Here is a 12,063-nt window from a genome sequence, read left to right on the forward strand (position 1 = left end):
CAATATGTGACTTGCTGACCTTTAGCCACTGAATAAAGTACTGTCCCTAGGTATGTTAGGGTAACATTGTTAAACTGTTTCATTAACATATACTCTGACTCAGTTTTCCAATAACCGGAAAGCTTTGCCATAAAAATTCTAATAGCAAATTAGTACTGAGTGGCTACCATGAGCCAGAAACTGATAAGTGCTTTTCATGTATCCAACACTGTGGTTCCTTAATCGTGAACTCCTTTTTTTTACTTTTAAAGGTTATTTATTTTTTTTTACAAGATTTGTTAGGAAAATACATCCACTTTTAAATCCTGCAAAAGCAATGGCATTCTTTTAAATACTCAAAAGTACTTTGATATTACAGTCTTGTTTTACTTTTTCATTGGTACTTGGGTAAGAAGAGTGCAAAGTCAGGTAATAAGACAAATTTTCCACAAACCCATTCTATCATGAAAAGAAAACTGAGTGACCTTTTTACTGAAGACATTGATGTAACAAACAATTTTACTTCCATTTTCAAAAAAATTGGTCCCAAAGAACTTTTCCTTTGAAATGGCCAATGTTACTGAAGGTGAGAGTTCCTACTTTGTTAAATATTCTACGTAGAAATTTCAGAGCTTTTATAGATTGGAATTTTTTTAAAACCCATGTGCTTTATTGATTGCATTAGTAATAGAAGATTAAGAATTCTGCATTTGAGTGGGAAACCCTATACAGAAAAGTCACTGAACATGGAGTAGGAGTGATTAAGAGATTAGTCACTGACTTTTTTCTTGCCTTAGACTGTTTGTAACGCTATTAGATTACTTTCAAAGGTGGTTTTTCATGTTTTAATCCTCTTCGGTGAAATGCTACAAATAATCCCACCTTGGAAGAAAGATGTGTGTCAAACAACTCACCTGTCTTGTTGATATCAAGACCTGCTAATTTCAAGGCTAATTCATTGCTGTTGCCACTTGCAGAGGAAACCAGGATATCATGTATTGCATTTCTTCTACCTGTTCTTCCTGAAGCAATGAAATCTGCATATGTAGTTTCCACATCAGTCATTGCTAACAAATATCCACATAGCAGGGACTACAAAACAAAGAAAAACTTATAGGTAAATATAATGTTGGTCAATGATAACATTTCACAAAGACACTTGTTAAATTACTGGCCTACAATATGCATGTGAAATGATTGTCTTGCTTACATGTCTACAAAGCAAGTAATGCTTTAATCCTTGATCCAAGGTCAGGGAATTTTTCTGTAAAGGCCTGATAGTAAATAAATTAGGCTTTGAGGGGTATATGGTCTCTAATCCAACTACTCAATTTTGTGGCTGTAGTGCAAAAATAGTCTAAGTAAAATATGTTAAATAAATGTAATAAACGGTGTTTGGAAAAATAGTAATAGGACCAGATTTGGCCTGAATACTGTAACTTGTGGGCACCTAGTTTAGATCATAAAATTCTCCTTCTCTAATACCATTTTAGTCAGTCTTCAATTGCAGAGAGAACTTGAGATTGGTAGCATACCAAGGTTGAGGGTGGAATGAGTGGTCCATCCTAGAGATAAGCTGAATGCAAGTACTTTGTCTGCAGAGTCTAAGAACAATAATGAAGTTTACCAAAATTTAGTTTGCTTTTTATTATCACCATATACCAGCAATTCTTATTTTATTTTATTTATTTATTTGAGAGAGTATGCAAGCAGGTGTTCGGGGCCGAGGGAGAGGGAGGGGGAGAAGCACACCCCCGCTGACCCTGGACTCTGACACAGGGGCCGATCCCAGGACCCTGAGATTATAACCTGAGCCAAAGGCAGATGTTTAACCAACCGAGCCACCCAGGCACCCCCCAGCAATTCTAAGCAATGTCAGTGACCAAAGAGCTACTTCGAATCCAGGGGGATGGTTCCCTGTGGTCCCCTTTATTAAGTGATTGCTTGAGGGAATAACAATCTTTCTTGACTGAATCTTTGAAATAAAATATTCAAGTTTAAAAAAGACTCAATGATGGGTGCCTGTGTGGCACAGTTGGTTAAGTCAGACTCTTGATTTCAGCTCAGGTCATGATGTCCGGGTTGTGAGATCACGTCCTCCATTGGGGTCCATGCTGGGCATGGAGTATGCTTTAGATTTTCTTTCTCCCTCCCTCTCTGCTCCCCCTCCAAAAAAGGAGCCCATGAAAATGAATCTTCCAAAAAATATTTTCAAGGTAAAATAGGATATATGTATTAAAAAAAACACCAAATACAAATCTTCGTTTTTTTTCTATATTTAAATTTATGCCCTTCCCTAAAAGTCAAAAGAAGGATGTATAGCAAGATAAGAAAAAAATACATTTATTGTTGCATTAATTTATTTGAACAGAACTTTAAAATAATTTCCTCCTATTCCTAAATATTCCAATCACATTTTATTGTACTTTAAGATTAAAAACAGATCAGGGGCGCCTGGGTGGCTCAGTGGGTTAAGCCACTGCCTTCGGCTCGGGTCATGATCTCAGGGTCCTGGGATCGAGTCCTGCATCGGGCTCTCTGCTCAGCGGGGAGCCTGCTTCCTCCTCTCTCTCTCTGCCTACTTGTAATCTCTCTCTGCCAAATAAATAAATAAAAATCTAAAAAAAAAAAAAGATTAAAAGCAGATCAATAATCAAGAGAAGGTATATTTTCAAAATATAAGAAATATGGGGGAAGCAAAAATGGTGGAACCCATACATCATCATGGGCATGCACATTTGCACTCTGAAATAACTTGATAACTTGATTTACACTGCAATTTAGGATGGCTGTCAGTAGCACATTCTTTTAGGCTGATTTCCCCTAATGCATACTGATGAGGGAGCTATTAATTCAATCTAGAGGAAACTTTTATATTTTCTCTTCTTTAAGAGGAAGATGAAAAGGAATGAGGGGGTAATACCATAATACACTTTTGAAATAGAAAATATATCTATACTATATGCTTACTGTGACTATATTATCGATAACATTGGTTTTCATTCATTCAGCTATATTTACCATTATTTTTAAGGGAATATGGTAATGGCTATTATTTTATTTAAAACTTCAAAATGCTCTTCAGAAGATCCTGGGTTTAGTCATAGGGTGACTTTTGGAAAATTACTTGAACCTCCTAGACTTCCATTTTCTAATAAGTAAGGGGACAGCTGAAAGGCATGATGAGTAATGCTACTTAAAGTGAAGATGTAAAAACAATCATCACTTAAAACTACCTCATTTCTAAAATTCTGAATTTGGAGATTCCTTTCGTGGCCATAACCATCTATCTCTTCTTCTTAATGACTCTGTTCTTCGCACTGGTTATGTTTTTAGTTCTTTTAACCCTTTTTTAGCTTCCTCCAGGTTCAGTCTGGATCAACTGCCAACCAATTTCATGTAACTTTTTTTTTGGCATCAAGAAGTCCCTTTGACTTACTGTCACCTTGATCTTCCTAAACCTAGGAAAACAACATCGTGCACTTTCTCTGATCTCATTAACTGGGTAGCTGAGTGTTACCAGAAAAAGTCACAAAATTGTGCCAATTGGCTCAACTAGAAATTTTTGACTCTATTATTAGTATACACTCTGAGTTGTTCAGAAATTCTTTTTTTCACCTCTCATTGACTCTTCCTTATGCTTTTCTCTGTGGGAAGAATTCCAAATGCTTTCCAGGCCACACAACCATATACCACTGCCTTAAGAGATGACTTTACATCTTCCTTCTCTGAGAAGATACAGGACATCTGCTGCATATTCTCTTAAATTTCTTCCTCTCTCAAACACATTTCTCTGTAAAACACTATTCTTTCTTTCCTAGATGAACTAGCTTCTTTCTTTCTAAGGCATGCTATTGATCTATTTCCTGCTGCCTCCTGTAGCTCCTTGCTCCCCTTCCCTTATTTGCTTTCCTCAATAATTTGAGTCTTCTTTCTCCTCTGCATTTCTCCTGTAAGCCTGTAAGCATGTTCAAGTCCTCTTACTAAAAAAGCAAAACCAGAAAACAACAAAAAACCAATCATTTAACCAAATATTCTTTATTCAATTTTCATACATCTTTACACAACCATCTTTTTCCTTTATTAAATTTCTCAGAAAGGTTCAGCTACTTTTATTATCTCACTTTCTTTGAACAACCCTTTAAAAAGTCTGTATTCCATTGGCTTTTACGTAGTATGTTTTATGGAGATTACTTTCTTAGAGATCACGAAAATGATTTGTATTAACATTAAGTGACTGCTTAATTATTACATTTCTTTTAAGTGCCCATCCTGGTTTGGTCTCTCTACAATACATGATATTACAGTTACATTCTCCTCGAAAATCTCTCCTAGCACATATTGCAAGCTATAGAGGCAAGAATATTACAGGTAGTGTTATAGGTATTATTATAGCTATCTGTATTCAAATCTAGACTTTCCATCTAATATTTCTATACTCACTGTTTCATCTATAAATTGTGATAAATATACTTAGCTCTTAAGGTAGCTATGAGAATTTATTTGGATTATGTATCCAAAAAGCCTAATATATTAAGCATATGGTGGGTGCTGATAAAAAACAGCAACAACAATAACAGCAACAACAGTAACAACAACAACAACAACAAAACACAACAACTATCACTTTACTATGCTGGTTCTATCCTATTTGACTTTTGTATTCTTCACAGATTTCTCTTCCTGGGGACATTTTATAGGAATTTAAGATCAGTCCTTGACCCTTTTTCTTTCTCTCCTTTCTAACTTGAAAAGCTTATCTAATCCACGGCTTCTAATTCCTCACAATGGATAATGCAAAAGTATGCATCTCCTCTTGAGACTGTTTCCCCAGGCCCCTCACACACAAGGGCAACTGCCTGCTAAATAGATATTTTCACCTGCTTTTGCTTAATAAGCATTTCAAATTCAATAAAACAAAACAAAATGACAACAGAACACTGAATAAACTGGCCTTACTAATACACTATGTTGGAGCATACTTTCGCCTATTTCTCTCACTTGATAGCCATGTCTAATCACTTGCCAGGTATGTTGATTTGTATTGGATGTCCCTCATATTTACTGCCTGTAAAGCACAGAAAAGCTCTTCCCAGGATTATTGCTGAGTTTTTCCATAATCTGGGAAGAACCCTCTTTTGTTGCTTTAACTTCAATCACTAGCTCTCATACTTGGTATGTTGCAGAATAATGTAAAATATTTTTCCAGAGATGCTCTGCGGCACTACTGCTCAAGTCTGTGATTCTACCTGGAATGCCTTCCTCTGACAAACTTGCTTGTTGAAATGGATTTAGCCCTCAGAATTCAGCCAAATGCCACCTTGTCTTTGTCTTCTTTTCCCTGTCTTTTCAGCTGGCAATCCCATATGGGCCTTGATTTGTGCCTGTCATAGAGGCCACTTAAATTCTAACTAGCATTATAGTGACCTCTCCTTCTAGACTGAACATAAGCTCTGACAAGATAGGAACTAGATTTCAATGTTTTAGTTACATACAATCCCTAATAGAGTCCTTTGCATACAGTCAGTGCAAAATAAAAGTATGTTGAATAAAACTAAACAATGAAGAAAAAATAGACGTCCTTCATCAGTAGCCACAGAGAAGTTCCCTCTTCCCTGATTATACTCAATTACCAAATCCTAAAAATCCAGAAAGTTCTTAATTGTCTGGAATGAAGGTCTACAAAGTCTCACTTCATTTTTCTACTTTACCAGGTTGCCTGTCTGCGAGGGAGTTACAAGTCTGAATAAAGGTTTTGACCTTGGAGTAATTTAGTGTTTTTCATTATCTATTCTACCACCATTAACCAATTAAGAATTACAAAAATGAGAAATAATTTCTAATTTCTAATTAGAAATTTAAAAATTTCTAATTTTCTAGAAATTAGAAAATCTAATTTCTATGCTATTTTGGCGATTTAGAATTGGACATGCATATAAACCTAATATTATCTCATAAAAGTTTAAGGAAAGGTGGAGTTACAGGAATGAGTTTGTCTTACAATCACTGTTACTGTTTCTCACTCTCAGTCCCTTTATGGCTTTTTAAATCACAGGCTTTTTTTTTTTTTTTAAAGCACAACTGCTATCATTTCTCATCTGATAGCAATGCTATGGAGTAGGCAAAAATATCCTTATTTTCAGATGAAGAAAATAAGTCTCAGAGATACTAAGTGACTGCTAAATAACACACAGAACTATGACTTAACCCAGGTTCTGTAAGTTTTGCATAGAAAAACATTGTTATTTTGCAATAGAAGTTCTTTTTTTTGCCATTATCATTTTTCTACATAGACTGTCATAATAATACATGTGACTATGGGGATTTTACTGTGCTTTTAATAGTTTTAAGGAGATTTGAAATATCAAGAATGAGAGATAAAAGTAGTGACATTTCCCATGAGAAGATGTGAATTAAAAGAATGTGTGCTGTGTTATGATTTGTGTCTCTGGGAATGTTAAAGGATCCTGGCAGTAATTCTACTTTTAAAGAGGGGAGCCAACAACTTAACTTGAATTTTCACTTAGTGTTCTCTTAAGTAACAAGGACACGGAATAAGAAACAAGGTTTTGACAGATGTAAACGTATATTGTGTTCACCTTTAAAATGTATATATATGGTTTTCGGGACGCCTGGGTGGCTCAGTTGGTTAAGCAGCTGCCTTCGGCTCAGGTCATGATCTCAGCGTCCTGGGATCGAGTCCCACATCGGGCTCCTTGCTCAGCAGGGAGCCTGCTTCTCCCTCTGCCTCTGCCTGCCATTCTGTCTGCCTGTGCTCACTCTCTCCCCTTCTCTCTCTCTGATAAATAAATAAAAAAAAAATCTTGGGCGCCTGGGTGGCTCAGTGGTTTAAGCCACTGCCTTCGGCTCAGGTCATGATCCCAGGGTCCTGGGATCGAGTCCCGCATCGGGCTCTCTGCTCAGCAGGGAGCCTGCTTCCTCCTCTCTCTCTCTGCCTGCCTCTCTGCCTACTTGTGATCTCTCTCTGTCAAATAAATAAATAAATTCTAAAAAAAAAAAAAAACTTTAAAAAAAATGTATATATATGGTTTTCAATTGGCTTGAAAGACACTAATGGCATTTGTGAAAAGAGCTTATCCCTATAAACTTCTCTTTTTAAGTACTTATAAAACACAGTTACTAGATTGATGTGCTGAGTTTGGAGCATTCAATTATGGTCCATTATAATTATTATAATAATAATCATAAAAGTAGTATTTAATTTTTATTACATTTTTCCCTCTGGACAATAGACTTATTTTTCAGTAAAAAAGAAAAATACCTGACAAATAGCACACATGTAAATACATGAATGAGGAAGAATACAATTATATTTTTAAACAAAATGTATAGATGCTTTGAGCTCTCTTTTCCCCCCTCTATTTCCAAGATTATAGTTCTTTTAGCAAATTCTCATTAGGTGCTGAAAAACTGTTATTTTTACATGTATGGCAGCTATGTTATTTTTTCTTTCAGTTAAACATTTAGACCTAGGTCTTTAGTGAAACAACTGCCAGAGACCGGAAATATCTTTTACACCAAATACACTGCTGTATAATGATTTCATAATTTTGCTAAGATATTCTGGGGACACTGCTGCTAAATGATTATGTCTAATAGATAACAAAAAATGATAAAAGTTAAAAATCTAATGTAAGCAGCTGGTAGAGATTTAATAGAATAGCAATTAGCATGAATTCTGGCCTTATAAAAATAATCAGAATAAAACCTGCAAAATTTACCAAAAGTGGACTCCATTAAAGTTTCTTGTTTATGTTGCTATAATTAGAATTTTGTAGATAAAGCAAAATGGTAGTACTGGATATCAACAAAATAAAACGGTATATTTTTTTTTGTATCCAGTTATAGAAAACAACTAAATTATACTGATATTCATAGTCTGATTAGAGAGAAAGAAACACATTTTATTATTTAAGTACTATACCATTTAAAGTTATATTAAATTTTAAAGCATAAATCTCCAAATATTGATATCTAAAAAGCCAATCAAAATTCATGATTAAGGAACAAACTTGCTCTTTCTTTTCTCCCTTCTTAAAAAAAATCTCACTTTCTCACTCTTTAACAAAAGAAACAGTATATTGGTATTCTAAAAATTCTCCATTTGTATAATGGATTTCTAAACTGAGATTCATGTTGGTCTTTCCCTTGTTTATGCTCTTTACCTTTTAAAATATCATATACAAATTATTTGAGAGACTAAACCAAAAGATTTTACCCTTGTAGTTTTCACAGATTTAGATAGATTGCAAGAGACTAGGAAAAGTATGTACTTACGTCTCCTATATCAAATAAATTGAAGCATTCCACATAGATGTGTATCTTAAAAGAAGTTGGGCCTATGAAGCTGCTAAAATGATTTTTATAGTGACATTGAGTCATGAGCCAAATGGTGACTAGATAACATGCTAATTTTACTCCTGTAAATGGGGACACATGAAATGAGACTCACAGACTTGGAAGAAAGAATGGAGAGAATGCCATCAGCAGGCACTGAAGTCTTCTCTCTAGTATGAATGGTATGGTTTCTTTTAGTTTAAAAGAGAAGGAAAATTCTTCCTGTCCCATATTACAAATGCAATTATATAACTTCTCAATTGTTACTTTATGAGATCTTGTGAAGTGTGTTAAAAGCTTCTGAGTAGTTTACTATGTGCTTAGGGCTTGATCTACATTAGTATTTCTGGAGCATTTTGGTCTCAAATATCCATTACATTCTTAAAAATTATTGAAAACACTAGTGAGTTTTTGTTTCTGTAGTTAGAGCTGCTAATATTTATCATATGAGAAATTAAAACTGAAAAATTTTTAAATATTTATTAATCTACTTAAAATATAAATAATAAACCCATTACATGTTTCCATAAATAATATATTTTTAATGAAATGAAATATGTTTTCCAAAGAAAAAAAATAGTGAGAAGAATAGCATTGTTTTACATTTTGCAATTCTCTGGCTTACTTCTGTAAATGTCTGGCTTTATAAAGGACATCTGGTTTCTCGTATCTGCTTCTGCATTCAATCTGTCTCAATATGTTGTTTTAGTTGAAGTATATGAGGAAAATCTGGACTTACACAGTTTTTTTTTTTTTAGTTGGAAATGTGAGGAGAGTTTTAATAGCCTTTTCAGATGATCGTGGATTTTTTTTTTTTAACAATGTGGAATCATACAACCATATCAATATGCTTTCCATACTGTTTCATTAAAATGTGTTGTCTACCTTGCACTTTAAATGGATCTTATGCTTATGCATATATATATATATGTGTATATATATACATACATATAATATATACTTTTAATATTATAATTTATATTAATGTGATATTAGAAATATCACATTTGTTAGTAACACCACCTATCTCAGCAGGAAAGTCTTTATGGATTGGGAAACTGAGAAGTTCACAGGGGCAGATAGTAAATTTTCCAAAATTGTAATTTTTGTTTGAAAGCTCAGATTTCATCATTTCCAGCAGATTACAGTTGGATTTTGCTTCCCTTGAACTGACAAGCTCATTTTGTTCATTTTCAATGAAAATCTCTGCCAAATATCCAAGTTTGAAAAACTACAGTTTGCCTGTCAGTTGTTCTTTCAAGTAAAAATGGTGACTTAAGAAAAAGTGGCTAGTTCAGCTCTCAACCCCAGTAGTCACCAAAGTACTTTACTTGAGACAACCATCCACTTTGGTATCTGGCAGAGATGCTTCTTGTGACTTCCCATCACAAAGGTGTTAAACAGATGTGTACTCAGGGGACAAGACTTGACATAACATTTTTTACTGCTTCATCAAGTATATCTGTAGGTAAATCTAGCATTTTAAAAATATTAACTGTGAGTGTGTGATGGTGAAAAATACCAGGGTTACAGTAGAGTTTTGTGTTGCTGACTTGATTAGCGCTGAGGTGCCAGCAGTTTTTACCACCATGCTTCTGCACCATTCATGCAGTGTCAACCAAGTAAAAAGGCAAATATCATCAGTATTATTATGAAAATTATTTTGAATTTGTGAATCCAATGAGAGTATCTCAGAGAACTGACTGAGAGGGTTTGGGTGACCTGCAGGAGTCCAGGGACAAAATTTTGAAAATAGTTGATATTCATAGTAGTAGGAAACTGTCTGATCAACACTATAGATTATAGAAGAAAACTCTTTGGTAAAGAATATAACTAAGTAAAATTTTTAAAAAGATTTTATTATTTGACAGAGAGAGATCTCAAGTAGGCAGAGAGGCAGGCAGAAAGAAAGGGGGAAGCAGGCTCCCCGCCAAGCAGAGAGCCCAGTTTGGGGCTCAGTCCCAGGAACCTGAGATCATAACCTGAGCCAAAGGCAGAGACCCAACCCACTGAGCCACCCTGGCACACCTAACTAAGCAAATTTTTGATTCCTAAAATAATCTGGAAATATCAGCTCCTCTATTTCCAGGCTAAGTACTATCCATCTTTTTCTCTTTCCTTTTCCTGTTATAATTTCTTCTTATTTATGTAATTCAGGCTTAAGAATCTAGTAACTTGTTCCCGAAAAACAACCCCTTAATCTCACAGATCAGAGGGCTTCACACTAAATGTGGAGATTAGAACAAAGTTCTAGAACTCAAAGCTACCTCAATTCCCTTTTTCCTTGAATTGAGCTGTATTCTAGTGACACTTTGGAGTGAAAGACAAGGAAGAAATAAAAACTGCAATCCTATTAACAGCCACAACTTTAAAAAATTCTATAAATCTTCCTCTGTTAAGGCATAATTACAATTCCTGCACAATATGCTCAGTATTACATAGTATAACAAGAACAGGTATTGCACTTCTGAAGAGTTTGGGTAGTGTCCCATCAAAAGCATTCTTTCAAAAAGCAATCTCATACACTGAGTTATATCACACAGAGAGATGGCAATTTTTATTAACTAGGTGAAGTCAAATCCTTTTTTATTCTGAATCCAAGTCATTGACATTTCTATCACAAAAATATTGCTAGAATGAATCCTGCCGAATATGAGAAAAAAAATAGAATGTCTTTGATGGTTTTCACAATAAATTTTGACTGATATTATTAGACATGGTGTCCCATTGGCCTTAGTTGAAGGAAGTTCTTCACTTTCTCCCTGATTCTCAGTGTATATTAAAAATTCTCAGGTTCAGAAAAGTTTCAATATTTGATACTAATGATTATTCTTCTCAATCTTTTCTCTATTTATCAATTCATCTCTGATCCCAGTGATGTGATAGTTTTGACCCTTATGTCTTCATTCAAGGGTTTATATACAGATATGCACCAAGATATATAATATCTATCTATCTGGATATACATAGATACACATTTCTTTTTTTTTGAAATGGGAACATTTTTGCACTGGTTTTATAAACTCATAATCTACTTATTTTTATCATTACTTAAATTCTCTGAAACTTCTTTTAGCTCAGATTCAAATCTTTTTTTCTCCTTTCCACAATGCTTAACAAATCAAAACTTTGTAATGAGAAATCTAAGCCTAATCTAAGCCTAAAAATGTTACAAAGTCAGAAGTACAGGCTATATTCCTTTAGAAAATAATTTCACTGTCTAATTAGGTGACCTCAAAATGACCTCAAAGCTACTTATAAATCCCTTTGTTCCTTTCTAGCTGACCTCTTTACCATCTCTAACAACACCAATTTCTTTATTTTTCTGTGCTTCTTCAGTCTTATTTATATTTCAAATTCTTTCAAATTTTTATTCTCCACAGAAAATCTTGCCTAATGAATTTATGAAGAAGACCAAGGTCATCCTACATAATTTTCAATTCCTCTTTCTTTAGCCTCACATTGAAATTGTCTGTTTCTTTATTAAAGAGTTCTTTTGCACAACATAAATACCTGACTGGTGCTTTTGATTCTATCTTCTGTCCCATTATTGTTCCTTCATTTCTGCCCTCTACTGCTTCTCCCTCTTTCTCAAATGCCTATAAAATTGCTTACATTTTTCCCTTTTAAGGATATATTTCATCTTTTAACTCTGTATGTTCTTAAAGACATCTGTTTTACTTTCATTTACCCCCAAAACTTAGAGGAAAAGAGGTAGGTACTAAT

General features: G+C 34.4%; 1 protein-coding gene and 1 long non-coding RNA gene across 3 annotated transcripts in view; one reads left to right on the forward strand and one right to left on the reverse strand.

The window, feature by feature from the left end:
• Window positions 1-12,063, forward strand: part of LOC309859064 — a 107,690-nt gene that overhangs the window by 54,187 nt on the left and 41,440 nt on the right. The gene's annotated exons all lie outside the window — the stretch shown is intronic.
• PKIA (cAMP-dependent protein kinase inhibitor alpha) overlaps window positions 1-12,063 on the reverse strand; it is a 92,281-nt gene that overhangs the window by 5,813 nt on the left and 74,405 nt on the right. Inside the window, exons 1-2 of one of the 2 annotated variants that reach the window (XM_082719469.1) lie at window positions 8,278-8,366; window positions 894-1,071 (exon numbers count right to left, since the gene is read on the reverse strand). In XM_082719469.1, coding sequence (XP_082575595.1) covers window positions 894-1,044 — 151 coding nt within the window. In that variant the 5' untranslated portion in view covers window positions 1,045-1,071; window positions 8,278-8,366. Of the gene's footprint in view, window positions 1-893; window positions 1,072-8,277; window positions 8,367-12,063 lie in introns of those variants that run through there. The other variant, XM_082719470.1, reaches the window with a different exon arrangement.

Source organism: Mustela nivalis, assembly GCF_964662115.1.
Source record: "Mustela nivalis genome assembly, chromosome: 2".
Lineage (NCBI taxonomy): Eukaryota > Metazoa > Chordata > Mammalia > Carnivora > Mustelidae > Mustela > Mustela nivalis.